We start from the raw sequence: 18,282 nt of genomic DNA on the forward strand, positions 1-18,282 counted from the left end.
TTCTGTTCCTCAGAGATAAGGCAAGACCCCAACTTCCCAGTGAGTTTTCATTTATGTTCAGACACAGATTGTATAATTTGTGGAACATGTGGTTTCAAACTGAGAGGCAGTAGGTTTGGATTAGATTATGGAAAAATTTCTTTACTGTGAGGGTGGTGAGGCCTGGCACAGGCTGCCCAGAGCAGCTGTGGCTGCCCCATCCCTGGAAGTGTCCAAGGCCAGGTTGGAGAGGTCTTGGAGCAACCTGGGCCGGTGGAAGGTGTCCCTGCCCATGGCAGGAGGTGGAATGAGATGATCTTTAAAGTCTCTTCCAACCATTCTGATTTTATTATTCTGTGAACATAGTTCATATTTAGAGTCCATGAGCTAAAACATTCAGGGGTTCAAGGCTCCATGGCACAGTGTGAGCAGGGCTAGAAGGCAAGAGGAAGTATCAGAAACAGGACTCTCACCTGCAAATGAACTGTCAGCTCCACAAGGGCGTTTCTAGCCTGTGACACCAGGGCCCGTGACAGACATGTTCCGTTCAAGCCATCTCTTCTGAGGTCTCGTCCCCAAATGTGATGTAAGAAGACTTTTAAATGCAAAGAGAAGGGAAATGGAATATGGCAGAAGGAGATGGATGTGCTGGTGATGGAATATTAAGCTTTTCTTTTCTAGAATCCTTTATGGGTATGTTGAAATGTGCTATTCAGCTGACGTTTAGGGTAGCCCATGTGCTTCTGAATTTTTCAAGGGATAATTTGCTTCAGCAAACTGTCCTTTTTCTCTCTTCCTTTACCATAAGAAGTGTGATTTTATAGAGTTTGGAAATCCCTCTATTCCCTTTAGAAATAGGTTATACAAAATGTAGTTCTTCCACTGGCAGTCCTTTAAAACAAAGCAAGCAAGCTAACAAACAAGAATCAAAAGAGGAAATCATTAAGCAAAAAGATTGGCATTAATAGGAATTTCTGTCCTCCTGATTGCAAAGTTTAGAAAATGAGAATCCACAAAGTTACACAAACATGTTTTGCATTTCCAGGGCTAATTAGTGCATACTGGCAGGGAGAAAATTGCACCAACTTCTAAATAGAAATGTTAATTGTCAGCCTTTGTTTTCCAAGGCAGTAAGTGCACCTTGGCATTTCTGCCTTCTCGATCCCTGGATAGGGAAAGAGAAGGAAATCTATTTCCCTATTCTTCTTCAAGTCCTTTATTAAGACATCCTCTGTAATGACTACCCCCCAAAAAAAAAAAAATTAGCCTGAGCTAAAAATTATATTTATTCGTGTTTTGATTTCAAACTCTGTGAGTAGTGAGTCAGAATTCCTTGACTTTCCAAAACATGTATTCCTGTTTTATGTTACGGGATTGTATTAAAGCCTTTGGATGGTTTTCTGGACTACAAAGTATTTTGGAGGTGATATTTTGAATTTTGAATTTGATTTTTTCTTTACTGGTTTTGGGATTGCTATGTGTCTTTTTTTAATTACCCAGAAGAAACCTCAAGCCTGGAGGTTGTCAATTTTGCCAATGAGGTTTGCAGAGATTCTCATGAGACATATTTTCTCACATTTTCAGTTATCCCAAATTAATAGTCCATTTAAAAAATGTTTTTTCAACAGAATTTCTATACCATAGAGACATCAACCATGAATATATATGAAATTTCAACAAATAAGAGTACTTAAGTTTCATATAAATCTTTTGCCATGTCATTTAAATATTTCTCTCCTAGATGGTTTTCAGGACGCTGAACTTAATTTCCAAGAAATATTCTGAACACCTTAAATTAAATCATAGAATCACAGAATCATTACAATTAGAAAATCCCTCAAAGATCCTCAGATCCAACCTCTGACTGAATCCCACCGTGCCCAGTAAATCATATCACACGTGACACATCTTTTAAATACTCCAGGGATGGTGACTCCACCACTTCCCTGGGCAGCCTGTTCCAATGTTTAACCACTCTTTCAGTGAAGAAATTTTTCCAAATATCCAACCTGAATCTCCCCTGGCACAACCTGAAGTTTTTTTCACCTTGTCTTATCAATTATTAAGATTTATCTCCCACCTTTTGCCTTCAAATAATGTATGGCAGTAAATATACTTAAAAGGTTGTTGTTTTGTTTTTTTTTTTTTTATTTTTGGTCTATATAAAAATGATTAATTTTAGTAAGAAAATGTAAAGCGCATCTGCATGGATTGCAATTACTTTTTTGTAGTCATGCAGATTTTTCCTCCTAAAAAAGAACAGTTTCAATGCATTTGTATTCTTGGATATTTCTCTCAAGTCTCATAGAAATATAACACCACTGCAAAACACAGCTCTGAGAATACCTCAGAGATCCAAATATTTGCTAAAATATAACTGAAATGATGAAATATCAGAAATTTGTGAATTCTTTTTTAGTGCTTTCCTTTGGGCACCAACTAATTTTGGATAGAAAAAGACAAATACCACCATAATAATAAACAAAATCCCTACATAAGCAGAAACAGTGAGTTTCATAACAAACAATCAGATGGCTCCCAAGTCATTAAAAAGGTTATTACATTTGAAGGTAAAGGAAATATCTGTTTCTGTTTTCCCAAAGCATTTCTTTCATGCAAGAGCAAATATTTTCTGTCAGCATTTTGAAACTTATTCACGATACACCATTTGCGTTTATTATTGTTATCCTTTCATCATTTTTTACTCACAGAAGAAATGTGAATTGAGGCTCACAAAAACTTTTACCTTTGAATAAAGTGTTGACTGTTTTAAATGATTGAAAGACATGGATTTAGATAAAGTACTGTATCCACATCTACGTTTAAAAGGCCAAATTAATCCTACTTGTAATTAAATCAAGGCTTAGACTCTGAATCAAATGTTGCAGTGCATTTCTCTTGGATGGATGGATGGATGGATGGATGGATGGATGGATGGATGGATGTGACCCAAGCTTTTTTGTTTATAATGTCTCTGTGCTGACTTTTAAACATTGCTATAAAACAACAGAAGTAATTTCAAACACTGTAGAAAGCAAATATTAGACTCCCTAGGCCTAATTCTCATTAACTTTAGTGCAAATTTACATCATTCTTGCAGTGCATTGGGGCCATAAACTGAATTACATTAAGCATAAAATGTTCCTAATGTGAGAACCAGACCCAGTGTGTTTGCAGCAGTTTTACAACCAAGTTCCCAAGATGGTGCAACACTTTCCAGTTTCCTAACAGAGGGTTCATTGTGGCTATTTTCTCTCTTTCAAGCTGGAAGAGCTTCTTCCTTTCACTTTGCACAGTTTTGGAGTATCTAGAAAAGATCCAATAACAGAATGCCCCTCAAAAAAAAAAAAAAAAAAAAAGCGCGAGAAAAAAAAGAAAACAAAAACCAAAAAAAGACATTTCTAAAGCAGGAAAAAGCAGATGCATTGCTGAAACTCTGTTATTGATTGCATGAACCCCATGCTGGACTTAGAATATCCTACCCCTGTGTACCGCTGATCCATGGCAATTACTTCTCAATTACTAGGTAAAACCTGACCAAAACAGACTTGACCACATAGAAAAAAATAAAAAAAACCCCTAAACATATAAACTGGGCAGTTCCAGTCAAAAGTCTCCAGTGTGTTAAATAAAAAGAAAATTTAATACAAGAATTGATAATGTTCTAAGAATAAATTTAATGTCATGGCTGTCATGACCTGCTAAGTCCATCAAAAAACTTCCAATATGACAGCCATGAGTAGATCTAATTCTCTCACACAAGCATTCAAATCTGACATAGACCTGTGGATAGTTTAGAAAAACAATGTGAAATACACATAAACATTTTAACACATTTCTGTTTATTATTTCTTGTCGTTAAAATCCAGTGGAATCCATTATGAAATCTGTGCTTTGTTGGAAACATCCAGTTCTGCCTTTTTAAAATACTGAACTATTGCAGAGAGTGATGAATAATAATGAAAATAAAAATTCTACATTAATTATAATTTTCTTCATAAGGAATTCAGATGGAGGATTAAAATAACAAGAGATTTTTCTCAATAAAGGAATTAATGCTCTGAGAACACATTCACAGAACATTGTTTTTATGGTACACCGATGGACACTGCAAGACAGAACAAATATAGAAAAATCACTGATTAAATAAATATTTAATACATTTCATGGATCTGCATTTTTTACAGAACAAGGAAACACGCAGAGTGTTTTATCAAGAGCACACATTAAAAACTTTGCATGTTGTGTACCCTTGCAGAAGGGGTTACTGCTTAACCCTGGGTGACGCAGCCCCAGAATTGGTGCAGGAATATCAGCAGACAGAATTATCTGCAGTTGAATGATGCAGCCACAGGACTTTTGGGACAAATTAAAACTACCCTGTGAAGTGGGAAACAAATGCATATGATGAAATGAATGGTGTTTATGGAAGTACAGTCAAGGAAAGATAGGAAGGTGAGACAGGCATCACACGGCGTTTTGGGAGAGGCAACAAAGCTAGGAAATGGCAGCCATCCAAATAGATTTTGGAAACATTAAACCATGTAGCAACCACAATGTAAATGGAATAATAATCCTTTAGTCCTATGGTCCCTTTGGCTGATAGTCTTATTTGTTGAATGCAATTGCTGCAATTAAAACCACAATCTTACCCAATCACACAGAAACACAGAATGGGTCAGGATGGAAGAGGCCACACTGGGGTCATCCAGTGCCACCTTCCTGCTCCAGCAGGGCCTTCCCAGAGCTCTTGGCACAGGATTGTGTCCAGACAGTTCTGGAATATCTCCAGGGAGGGAGACTCCACACCCTCTGGACAATGTGTTCAGTGCTCTGTCACTGCCCATGGAAGAAGTTCTTGCTCATGTCCAGCTGGAACTTCCTGGGCATCAGTTCCTGCCTGTTCCTCTTGTCCCATTGCTGGGCACACCAAGCAGAGCCTGGTTCCTGCTCTGAGCCCTCCCTGCAGACACTGACAGGGATGAATTCCCATCTCAGTTTTATCTTCTCAAGGCTGAACAGCCCCAGCTCCCTCAGCCTTTCCTTGTAAGGGAGACACTCTTAATATACAGGGGCACAGGTGCAGCAGAAGAAACACTATAAAAGCTTCAGTCCTGCTCCTAAACTCATGAAAGTATTTGTTGGGCCAGCAGGCTCTGAAATCAGCAGTGGTATTTCTGCTGCAAGGACAATGCCTCCCACGGTAAATCTGCTGTGAAATGGTTTGTGATTGGCGAGTCTGAGTCCAAGGGGTTGGATACAACAGAAGCTCCTTCTAGGAAAGAAAGAAGACCTCAAGCTGTTTTAAGCAGAAGTGAAAGAGTTCAGTAAGAATTTATCCTTTGAACTTTCTCTTTATTCTCTTTTCTTACATTTTCTTTCATTCTGCCCTCTGATCCAACCCCAGTAGCTTGCACCCATCTGTTAAAATATAAAAAGGGCTCCCTCTGCTAGTGCCTATTAAAGTGCCATATGGCTGAGGTATAGCCTGAGGTGCTGAGCATCACAGAGTGCAGCTCTGCAGAATAAAGATTCCTGCACTTGAGGTTTAATTAGGTAAGTGCTTTTTAAGTAGCATCACGGTTTCCCCTTAAAATATTTACTATTCCACACCAAAGAACAAAGATGAATCTGATCTAAATCACAGCCTGATATGTTTTGCTGTATGTTCTCTTCCTTCTCATAATGATTCACTTCTTCATCCTCAGACTTGGGGATAACAGGCAAAATGGTCTCCCAAATGTGTGTGATCCCTCCTACTGTGGAGGAATTTTCCCAACTCCATCACTGCTGCTGCAGACAAGGGTGTGCTCTGGGCTCCACCTGCTGCAGAGGAGGAGGGAGTTCTTTATTTCCAGATGCAGCTGCACTACAGCTTTACTGAGGGGGAAATATGGGGGGGAATTCTGAGGTGTCACTTTGAGTGGTGGGCTGGGGTGTGGTGCTGCAGGAATCTTCCACCTCCAAAGGAGGAATTCCAAACTAGGAATCCAGTGCAGTGAAGGCAAAAGATGTCTAAATAAACACTTGCCAAGGTGTACTTTGAGTTTATTCTGATTCTTTCAGCTGCTGCCAGCTGCAGGTGAAGAACAAACAATAAATATTATGCCTTTGAGTTTTTAGTTTGATTCTTTGCTTGTTTTTTCAGTGTTGCTGTCATTCTTGTTAAGAGGAAATTTCAGTATCTGAGTGGATCTCCACTTGCTTGGTGCATATAAGAGAAGTGTAGGCTTCTGTTCAGTCCTGTTAAATATGATATGCAGTAAAAGCCCTGTGAAAAAGTCCATGGGCAGTCCCAAAATTCATTGCTAAATGCCATTGTCTTGGAGATCTTGGTTGTGCTGGACAGAGAAGGCTGTGCCTCAACTACCAAAATTATTCTGCTTTTCAAACAGCTGCAGAGACATAAGGAAAACTCAAAAATCTCTACCCATTCCATGGATTCACAGTAATTCCCTGGAATTTCCTATCTTGTATTTTGTCTACACTAGTTTTTCACTTTCATGTTAAGCATGTCAAACACCCCAGTCACTGTAGTATCCAAGATTTGTTAAAAACGCCTAAACAAATATTCCTTTTTTTTTTCTTTCCTTGCCTCTTCTTTAATAGACTTGAGCTGTAAAGAGGCTTTTATGGTACCCAAAAAGCTTTCTCTATGTCTACTGGAGCCCTTAAATACTTAATCTCCCCTCTTTTCTCTCTTAATCCCTTATAGCACTACATGCTAAGGAGGAAGTAAGATCTTAATCGTTTCTGCTCACAGAAATGGAACCAGAGGCATGATGCAGAATATATAATGTACAACTGACTCTTCAGTGATTACTCATGATTAACTTCCCTCCCCAACAAACTCCTGTTCCTTTCCAAAAGAAAATGGAGACACTTCTCCACTTCTGGAACTCGACATAATCTCTTTAGTGCTGCTCTTCCCAGCAGTGACAATAAACAAGGAGGAGTTAAATGGATGCAGCACCCTTATAAATCTGACACAGCTGATTTTGGGAATGTTAGGACACCCAGCCTGGCCAGCACAAAATAATATTTCACCCCTTGACTGTGTCCAGCAGTGCCAATGAACAGGCACTCAAGGAAGAGTAATAACAAATTATGCACATAAAACATTCCCTCAGGCACTGTCCAAGCTCCTGATTATTTCCTGCTCAGGGAGTTCTGACATTGTTTCTTGCTTAGTAACTCAGAGATCTTGCTTTGAAATATTTTTCTATTCTTCCCTTCAACCTGTGGATTTTATTTTATTCATTTTTGGTGAGGATGGTAGGAGAACATACATATTGGAGGACAGGGTTGCTTTTTTGTGCATGAAGAACATTATGGGGAAAACAAGATGGGAGTTGTACCCATGCAGTAACTAAAGAATTTATAAAGCTTTCATTAGATGGGTCCCATAGGATCAAACATGAGAGTTGATACTTATGCTTATTTCCAATAATGCTGGCCAAGAAAATTAAAATAATTTGGATTCCATATGAAAATGGGAAGGGAAGAAGGGAGGGGAAGAAGGGAAGGGAGGGAAGGGAGGGAGGGAGGGAGGGAGGGAGGGAGGGAGGGAGGGAAGGGAGGGAGGGAGGGAGGGAGGAAGTGGCAGAAGGAAGTGGCGGAAGTGGCGGAAGTGGCAGAAGGAAGGAAGGAAGTGGCGGAAGGGAGGAAGGAAGGGAGGAAGGGAGGAAGGGAGGAAGGGAGGAAGGGAGGAAGGGAGGAAGGGAGGAAGGGAGGAAGGAAGGGCGGAAGGAAGGGCGGAAGGGCGGAAGGGCGGAAGGAAGGGCGGAAGGAAGGGCGGAAGGAAGGAAGTGGCGGAAGGAAGGGCGGAAGGAAGGAAGGGAGGCGGAAGGAAGGAAGGAAGGAAGGAAGGAGGGAAGGAAGGAAGGAAGGAAGGAAGGAAGGAAGGAAGGAAGGAAGGGGAAGGAAGGAAGGAAGGAAGGAAGGAAGGAAGGTAGGAAGGAAGGAAGGAAGGAAGGAAGGAGGAAGGAAGGAAGGAAGGAAGGAAGGAAGGAAGGAAGGAAGGAAGGAAGGAAGGAAGGAAGGAAGGAAGGAAGGAAGGAAGGAAGGAAGGAAGGAAGGAAGGAAGTGGCGGAAGGAAGTGGCGGAAGTGGCGGAAGTGGCGGAAGTGGCGGAAGTGGCGGAAGTGGCGGAAGGAAGTGGCGGAAGGAAGGAAGGAAGTGGCGGAAGGAAGGAAGGGAGGAAGGGAGGAAGGGAAGGAAGGGGAGGAAGGGAAGGAAGGTCAATCTAAATTCTAAATTTCAGGGCACATTATAAGTAAAGGTTTCTTTCTGACACTAGAGATTGCAACACTAACCTACTCACCTATCTGGTCACTGAAAATTTATTTATAGAAAAATACACAACACAAACTATAAAAACCTGTGAACATTATAAGGTAGTAAGGAAATATTTTTTTCAGAATTAGGATATTTAAAAAAAAAAAGAAAAAAAGTGAGATTTAATATCACTGAAGTTTAGATAACTAAAACTGAACTTGTCACTTGATGTTCAGGCTAATGCATAGATATTTTTTTAAGATATTGAATAGATATGTTAAAGATGCACCAGACTGTCCTCTCTCCTCTCTAAAGAGAAATGAGGGTGATTTGTGTTGATCTGGTGCATTTGAATTTGAATGAAAATAATCTCATCCATAATATTCCATGTTGACTGATCTGGAGCAGTAGAAAAGGGAATAAACATCCACCAGGCAGGATATTTCACACACCTACACTGGAAGAATGGTGGAAGAGATCAACAGGAAAGTCAACTCAGCTATTTTTACCCTTATTTATGAACAACCCACTAAGGCCCAAATGAGGAGGTGTCCAACAGATTTATCAAGGTTATCTAGAAATATCAGAGTGAAAGCCCTGACATATGTGCATTTTCCTGCCATAAGCAGGGATCAGCTGCATTAGTCTCCCTGGTGTCTACTAAAATATCTCTTTTCTGATGGGATTAGGGTTTGCATTAATCCAGTACTGACTGCTAGAGTGCAAGCAAAGCAAATGTGTGAAGTTTCCTTCCACCCGGTGCCTCAGCCCTGGCACCATCTGTAGGGATAACACCAACATATGTATGTAAAACCAGCATCACCCAGAGTTAACAACAGCTAGAGCCCAGATGGATGAAAAAAAAAAAAGCATTATATTTAAAATCTATAGAATTTATTAGTTCTTTTTTAATTAGCTCTCTATGCAGCAATTTATTTCCAGTGCTGTTCTTAATGAAAACATTATAAGTTGCAGTTCTATTTCCAGTGTTAAGAGTTGTATCCATTCCATCTCTGTCCTCATTGACTAAAAACAGTTTTGTTTCCTTCATAGTTAAATAGTCTTTAAAAAAATTATCTGAGGAAGGTACTTCTTGTGTTTAAATATGCGTTGCTGCTGCTCTGAAGACCCCCATCAGTGTGTGAGACAGAAACTCTTGTAATGCAAGTGTGTTTTTCTTTCCTGATAGGGAACCTTTTCAGCTCTTATTTTCTTCAGTTCTACACAAACCACGTTATTCTTCCTCCAGCTCCCTTTCAGCAGAACTGGAGCATGCAGCTCCTGCTCCCTTAGCTGGAATAGTTTAATGCCAACCATTTTGTGTGTCTTCTGTGGGCTTTTTTAAGGTTTATTTCCAGTAACACATGAATGAGAATTTAAGGGTCTCTGTCAACTTTTACAGCTGTGATTTGCTTGCTCTGTAGTTAAAAGCAGCTGCAAGGTGGAAGCCTGGTATTTCCCCATGGCAGATTCTCAGGGATGGTGGAATAGTAACGAGGCACTGGATGGGCACGGAGAGATTTGCATCTTTGGCAGCCTTGGCTGTGTACTCCAGCGCTTAAACATCCATCTCCTTGAGTGTGTCCTGCAACCAGACACATTTTAACATAAGTCAGCATTTTTCCTCCTGATACTTAATCCAAGGGGGAAGTCAAATGCCAATAACTGCTTGTTCCCAAAAAAACCACAAGATCTGCCACACTGGTGCAAATGAATGACTTGCCAGGTCTGCTATCTAATCTCTCTTAGTGTCTTAGCTGGCCAGTGTTTTATGTCTCTCGTTTTTACATTATCCCGAGTGCTTCCCAGAATAATTCCACATATTCATGAAGCTGCTTTTCCCTCTCCTTCCTCCCTCCCTCCACACCTCAGGAGTTGCCAAATGTGAGCCCTGTGCTGCTGGGGAAAGGCAGTAGCTACTCACACCAGAAAAGACGTGGCCTCTTTCACAGAACCTTCTTGCAGCTGAGCAAAGTTACTGCAGCTTAAACTGCAAAGTGAACCCATGGATGAAGAATAACCAATGGTGTTTTTTTGGTCATTCTGTCACTTAGATTTAGATCACACATTGTGGGAAATTTTAACCTTTTTGTCAAGGGAACAAAATAAAATTGTAGCCCTCCTCTGTACCTCGAGCCTCACTCTTCTAAGTTTCAGTCCTTAGAAAAAGATGATTCCAGATAAATTTCTTTAGTTTGTTACAGGGATGTTGAGAAGGAAATCCTAAGTGTCCTGGGTTGATTGTCCTGGAATGTTGTGAAGGAAATGTTTTTGTTGAGAAGTCAAATCATAGAATCGTTAAGGTTCCAAAAGACCTCTAAGATCATTGAGTTCAGCTGTCCTCCTACCACCACCACCAAGTTCACAACTGAACCAAGTCCTCAAGTGGTTATACAAACATTTTCTCAAACACTTCCAGGGATGGTGACTTTACCACTTTCATGGGCAGCCTGTTCCATTACTTTACAGCCCTTTCCATGGCACAAATCCTTGTAATATCAACTCTAAATCTTCCCTGGCACAACTTGAGACCATTTCCTCTTCTCTTGTCATTTGCTACCTGGAAGAAGAGACTGACACCCACCTCACTACAATTTCCTTTCAGGTAGTTGTAGAAAGCAATAAGGTCACTCCTCATCCTCCTTTTTCTCCAGGCCAAACAGGGGCACAATGCTTCTACAAGAAAAGTAATATTAAGAGAAAACGAGTACACATTTCTTTGGAGGAAGTATCTTTTGTGACTTGTGACCATGAGAAAAAGAAGGACCTTATTATTAAGTGGGTTTGATTACTTCTCTTTCCTGACTTGCTATAGTACAGGGATGAAGTTTGTGCTTCAGGTGGCTCCTGAGGTTTCCTGTCAGAACTTTCTGGGAGAACTTGTTAGAACCCAAATTTTAAACCTCACACAACCTCAAAAAATGCATTCAGGGGTTATATCAACTGTATCACTCAAAAAAGAAAAAAAAGTTGCTGGAGGTTGAAAAGAAACTTTTTCTTGGATTAAACATTGTCATGTTAAAGAACTGTGCAATGACTTTTCAATCATTCCAAGCTCTGCCACGCACAGCAGGCTGTGAGAGAAAAAATGAGGTCAGCTCACTCATAAATAGATTTTCCCCTTGTTTTAATGTGATAAGACAATGCTGCTGAGTTTCGCTCTTCACTTGCCATTTAATCAGAGCTGAGTTTGCAATGTCATTACCGGATGTTTCACATATTCAACACAGGTAATTTAAAAATCTTTATGCAAATAGCCCTGCTACTTCTATAACAGCATTTGTTTTTAACAGGTTAGGCAGAATTACTCTAATTCATTACGTGTCACCTCCCAGGCACTGGGCATTCCACCTTTGTGAAACAAATTTTCTCATGAACCTGGAAGTTCAGCTAGCAATACTCACTTCTGAAATGTGGTATCACCTATTATATCTCTTGCCATTATCATGCCATCTTCTGCAGCTTTTCCTGCCAGGTGCAAATTCTAAACTGCTGCAGATCTTTTTTACAGGTCTATATGGGTACCAGTTGTACTTAAACTTTGTCATGTACTGTGCACTGCTAAGATAAATCTTTAGGGCTCAGACATAAATGCACAGGGTAAATTCCTGCTGGGCACATGACTAACTTCAAACACAAAAATGAAAAAGATTTGGGATTTCTTTTAGTATAGTGAATCCCAAGGAACTGACTTGGATAGACAACACCTTTCTTGGCCCCCCAAATGGTGCCTGGACTAGGGGCTTGGGATTTGTTGCTGGAGTTTTGTTTTGTTCCCAGTATCATCTAATTCCTTGGTTTAGTTTTGCTTTAGGATTAAGCCACACTCTCCACAAAACACACCTTGTGCTGGTCCCTGAAAGATACCCATGCACTTGCATTAATACCTTTATCTAAAACTCCTATTTTAACAATGATATGCAGATGCCAAATTTGAACAACTTCATATCAGGGCCAAAAATACTCTGGATTTCCAAAGGACCTGGATTTCTACTGGGGCATCTTTCTAAACAGAAAAAGAAATTATTTCAGTGAAGCTGAATCAAAAGTGGCTTCTGGGAACCATTGATGCCATTAAGAGAATGCACAGGGGAAATAAAAGTGTAAGTGAATATTAAGCAATATTGCACAGGGTCTATCATCACCCTGCCATCTCATTTTTTTTCTTACAGAAGACTCTTGGGTTATTAGGTCTGTCCTATTTTAAGAAGCTGTTGTTAGAACTCCAGTATAAGCAGAAATGACCAGTTTGGCTGAATAAGAGCAGCAGCTTTCCTGCTGTGGGCAGTTGTACACTAAAGAAATTCTGTAATGAAAAGTGGACATCATTTGCTTCCCTAGAAAATTAGTGGGCAGGATTCTTTAAAGAGATGAACTTTAAATGATGAAACAACAGTCTTTACTGAAGGCAAGATCTCATCGTCATGTACTACACTTGAAAAAAGGCCCAGCTAAAGGCCTGAAAGGTTTGCAATGTCAGTAATGTAATTCTCAGACTAATCTGCGATCTGATTAACTTCAGCTTCAAAGAGGCAGGAAACACCACAGGTTTTCTCAGTACTGTGACCTTTTTCTTCCTTTCCTTGTCTTTTTTTTTTTTCTTTTCTATCCTGAAAATACATCATTAAAATTTATGTATATATTAAACCCTTTATATCAGGCCCATGTGGAAACCTTCATCAAAGTGATCAGAAAGGGTTTTCAGAGGCCATTCCCCACCACCACAGATGGAAGAGATTAATTTCAAATGAATTAAGCTACAAATTGCACCCCAACTGCAGAGAAAGGTTATCTGACTTAGGGTAAATTTGATGTTGATGCTCAAAGCAGTTGATCTGTTGAATCCTGAGCACAGAAGCAAAGTATATTTACCATATTGTCAGGAAGTAAAAATCAGAATATTAGCAACTACAACCAGAGATTTCCTGCTTTCCCTTTAATACTCTCTCAGGAGTTTCAGCAATAGAAAATGTAGATCCTCATGTTTCAAAATGCAATCCCTACTATCAGCCTCTCAGATTAATTTAGGTTCTACATTCCTTCATCATCATGACTGAGAGGATGTCAGAAGATTTCAGCTCTGTGATATTTGGAAGCTACTTCACAATGTACATCTGAAACTCTGTAGAGTATGCAACAGGTTCAGAGGAAAGCAGATAAGTATATTGTGACATGGGTTTAATTAGTGTAAATTTGCATATGGGAAGGTTTCTGTGTGAAAATATCAAAACACAGTAGTGCCTTGGAAATGGGTTCATCAGAACACTGAAAAAAAAAATCAAAATAAGAGAAAACAAAATTGACTTAAACAAAAATTAACAAAATTGAGTCAAGGATTTCCAATTTCCTTTTGGTGGGCTGCAACTCAGGATACCTGTGCTGAGGGTCCAGCATTGGCACAGGGTCCCTCCCTGCCCGAGTTTGACATGTTGGGAAAGAGCCTTTAAATAACACTAATAATAATTTTAATGAGCTTTGGATCATCTCACTCCTATTACTGATGCAGAATTGGTAATTTTGTGGGCCACCTTCAATCATCTCAGTCAGCTTCTAATGACTGTCAGTGTTTCACACTTTTAAAGAAGCATTCAACCACCCAAAAGCTCTTCATATATAATGGTCATCTACTATTAATGATGGACTGTGATTTACCTGGATGAGCCTTCTCCAACAGAGAAGTTCATTGAGATTTGAACCTATGAGAAAGTCTTAAATCCATCTAAGTTTGCAAATGTCAAAGGTTGCATGATCACAGCTTATTTACACAGTGTGATATGAGTCCTCATATTTGCCCAGACAGACATCTCACTTGATTTGAAGCAGCAGCAGGTAGGGACAAATTAGTTTATTACTCTGGATAATTTATCTTCCCGTGAGACCAACTCTTTAATTCACAGCCAGAACAGCCCAGACTAAATAAACGAGCAGAGTCTAAACTGCAAACCTCAAAGAAGGGAAGGATGCTTCTCTGAAGCTGAGGAGGGCTGGAGGATGGATCCTTATCTCAGGTTCCTGTTGCAGCTTAGAGCTACCACTCAGCTGGAGCAGCTCTTCACAGTCTGTTTTTACAGTTCTTAGTACAGAGATATGCTAGCTTGCATAGAGGCATAATTTTAGCACCCTGATAGCAGCAGGGTCCTTTTTCTATTTGCCCTCTCTCTTTATGCGTGAAGGAAAAAAAATCAGGATAAATGTATCTGTTTCCTTTTAATGATTATGAAAATAATGTAAAGGACTCACAGAAATACAGACAAAGCCTCAAGTCAGATGCCTTTATGCCAGCAAAGTTCCCCAGACATTAAAAGAATCCTAGGATATATTCCAACATAATTTTAATTTCTTTCTTTCTAAAGATTGTTATTTGGTTCTCTATTTGTATAGCAACTAAGACTGTATAGTCCATGAGTAGAACTGCTAAACTCAGCATAATTATTTCTACCCAAAAAGTAAAATAACATCTTTAATCAAAATCTAAGAGCTTGACAGAATCCAAACTCTCTTTCAGTAACTCTAATTAATTTTCATCCTCAATCAAACCTGAAACATATATGAAATCTGCTGGGTTTTTGGCCCAGAATATCTTTCAGGCAGTTTGTGTCTGGAGAATCTCTCTTGTTGCACTCCAAGCCTGCAGATTACCTATTTCTCATTCAAATGGCTTTCTCAATGTTAAATAATTTCTCTGCCTGCAAATCAAAATTCTGAATCCCCTGTAGCTGTAGAGCCTGTTAAGAGCAATGGCCTGGGTTTGGTTTCATGTCCCACCCACGTGCTCTTCATCCCAGCACTTAGAGAATTCTGTCTTTTTCAGAATTCTGTGTTCTTTTTCTCCTGTGTGTGCCTACACAGGAGCTCTCTGACACATGAGGAGAAGCTGAGAGAGCTGGGACTGCAGCCTTGGGAAGGGAAGGCTCTGGAGGAACTTTCCCATCTATAAATACCTGAGGCAGGGGGATAAAGAAGGTAGAAGCAGGCTTTTCTCAGTGATTTCTACTGACAGGTCAAAAGGCAGTGATTACAACCTGAAAAATATGAGAATTTTCATGAGCACATGAAAACATTTTTTTCATTCTTATACTAAGATTGACCAAACAGGGGAATGGGTTGCTGAGGGTTGTGGAGCCTCCAGCTTTGGAGCTATTCAGAATCCAACTGGACACAGCCCTGGTCACCCTGCTTCATCTCCAGAATCACCATTCTGTGATTCTGTAACTTGAACAGGTGGTGAATGTTGTTGAATGGCACCTGTAGAAACATGATAGGATTCTATAACTCCACAAAATGGTTTGGGTTGGAAGAGCCCTTCAAGGTTCACCTTAGAGCCTTTCCTCTTTAGAAAGTGCTGTGAAATATTAAATAAACAGAAAAGTGACAATGGTTCCCAAGTGGGAGGAAAGTTTAAATGGTTAGTGGTGTCTAAAAAGCTTTCCAGAGCTTTTTTACTTACATTTACTTACATGAATGGCTTGAGCAATTCCTCTCATGACATTAAAAGGACTTTGGCTGCTGAGTTTGTGCAGGTAAATTTAGATATCAACAGTGAACCCCTCTGCATCTGAGAAAGTCATCCTGAAGAGCCCTTTGCAGTTAATGAGAGTCAATAGCAGCCAGTGAAATTTAGGTCAATGTGGAGCTGATTATTTTATTCAAATGATCCCCACCCTAAAAACCATAAAAATCTTTGGCTGTATTGATTAGATCTGTAATTACTGTGATAGGAGCCTGGAGCTTGGGAGTCATTCTACTCAGATGGAGGTGCTTACACCTCAAATTAGCTGGGATGAATGTCATCTTCAGAAGGTACCCTTCCCATGAGAGTGTTTCTATTGCCTCTTGGAGGTGTTTATGTCAATACAATGCAGAAACCTTCATCTCTGCTTTGTATCTGCAGCACAGCACATAATGGACATCTGGTTTCAAAATATTATCTGAACAATCTTATTATGAGCAGTTTAAAAATTAGCATAAATGAAAATTTTTTCTTGTCTATATTTGGCTGTCTGGTGTCTGATCATGGTCTATTTTAGCACCTTGTGGGTTTGCAGTAAAGCATAATTAAAACAGTGTTTCTAAGGCTTTCACCTGTTTTAAAAAAAAATTAGAAAAAAGAAAAGAAGTTGTTGTCAGTTATGTCTTTAGTAATAATAACAACAAACGAGTTTTTCATTCCTTTCCTCATCCTGGATAACAAGGTCAACAAGATTTTCTTACACTGCATGTGTACACATAGTCACTGAGGAAGCAGAGGTAGAATAAACACAAACACTACAAAAGCCTGCTGATATATTTCATATATTTTCCTACAAAAGCACAGGTCTGTTTCATAGGTGGTGAGTGCAAAAATACAATCTGTGTAATCTCAGAAGTGCAAACTCCTGATCTTGGAGGTGCTATCCTGCTGCTGATGTCTTTCTAAAAAGTTTCTTTTACAGTAATTGGAGAGAAACAGACTCTTTCATCAAAAATTACCTTTTTTTTTATTCCATTAACTGTCTACGTGAATAGTGTAAATATTTTATCGTTTAGATCTATATGTTTTTGATCTCTAATTAGACAACTACAAGTTATTATGAGTTGTTCCTAGTCAGAGGAAATGCCTAAGGTTTTAATTTTTTCATTGCATGGAAAAATGGGAAACAATACAATTTCTCAGCTGTATTCTGTCCACAAAGTGCACCAGTGTCACTCTCTGTCTTCTATTCCTTGTCCATTTTTCAGAAAAATATATTTTTGAAATGAAATACACTTTTTTTTAGGTACAGGAACTGCTGGCATTGAAGAGAACACAAAATTTACTCTTTTCATTGCTGCAGCAGGTTATATGCTGTATCTTCTTGATGAATGTGTTTTTTCTGTGTTCTCACTCATAGAACAACAGAAGAATAGAAAAGTCTGGGTTGGAAGGAAACTTTATGTTCATCTCTTTCCAACCTCTCTGCCATGGGCAGGGAATCTTTCCCTAGACCAGGTTATTCACATCCCCTTCCAGCCTGGTTTTGAACATCTGCAGGGATGAGGAGTCCACAACCTTTGTGGGTAATCTGTCCCAGTCTTCTCATCCCTTCCACTTCCACAATCACCTGAGACTGGAATCAGTGAAAATACACTTTCCTGAGCTTAACCTGCGGTGTCGATTGCGCCTCTTGGGAGAGGCCACCCTTTCCATCAGTGACACTTCTGCACCAGAAATTCTCTGGGGATCCTGTGAATGCTCACCTGCTCTTCTTGGTTTTACAGAGCCTGTGGTCACCCTGGGAAGTGGAATGGATCCTCAAGGCATTGCACATTCAGGCCCCACATCCGTGTCTGCATTACTGATCACGTCGTATTAAACCTGCTATAAACAACAAGCACTAATTGTATGAAAGAAAAGCTAAGTTTTATACTGTGTGTTGGTGTCATTGTGAATAATTTGGCCTATACTTCCCCCCTTCATCATAGGCATGTCTTACCTCATGTTACAGATTTTAATTATGTCCCCTCTGTCTGGGGAATTCTATTTCTTTGCCTCCAGTTTTGCTATACAATGTGCTGTAAAATAAGTAGCTGTTAATTCATCTCTATTGTTTGTGTTTTTAACATGCTCCTGGTCTCCAATTCTGCTCATTTAAAACCATAAAAGTCAAGATGTTTGTCTGGTTTTGTTTTTTTTTATCATTTTTCATTACTGGTTTTGTATGTTTAAAAATTAATTTACCTCAGATTCCCCTACTGTGCACTGCTGCTTTAGAATTTGCTCTGCTGGATCTGAGCTTAGCACTTCCACAATTACATGTGCCACTTACAACACATCAATTTGATGCTTATTTGATCCCACTGTATGCACAGAACATCATATTTATTCATGGGAAACATCAGTGAAAGAGCAGGACAAATAAATAAAATATACTATTACGATATTTTGGCGGCCTTTAAAAAAAAAACAAGAAAGATATCTCATGAAGAAGGCAAAATCTTGATTTAGACTTCATTTAATAGGTTTCAATGCAACCAACATTTGTGATTTTGTTCCATTTTCATCCACAAT

General features: G+C 39.5%; 1 protein-coding gene across 13 annotated transcripts in view; it reads left to right on the forward strand.

Annotated features, from left to right (window-relative positions):
- TSNARE1 (t-SNARE domain containing 1) overlaps positions 1-17,895 on the forward strand; it is a 455,536-nt gene extending 437,641 nt beyond the window's left edge. For all 13 annotated transcript variants that reach the window (XM_088056786.1, XM_088056777.1, XM_088056781.1 and 10 more), the window contains one exon: positions 17,493-17,895. In XM_088056786.1, the coding sequence (XP_087912912.1) occupies positions 17,493-17,573 (81 nt within the window). In that variant the 3' untranslated portion in view covers positions 17,574-17,895. The remainder of the gene's footprint in view (positions 1-17,492) is intronic.
- The last annotated feature ends 387 nt before the right edge of the window (positions 17,896-18,282 follow it).

The sequence above is a fragment of the Pseudopodoces humilis genome, chromosome 1 (genome assembly GCF_049639895.1).
Source record: "Pseudopodoces humilis isolate 2021_Gansu_Grassland_sample_001 chromosome 1, ASM4963989v1, whole genome shotgun sequence".
Taxonomy (NCBI): domain Eukaryota; kingdom Metazoa; phylum Chordata; class Aves; order Passeriformes; family Paridae; genus Pseudopodoces; species Pseudopodoces humilis.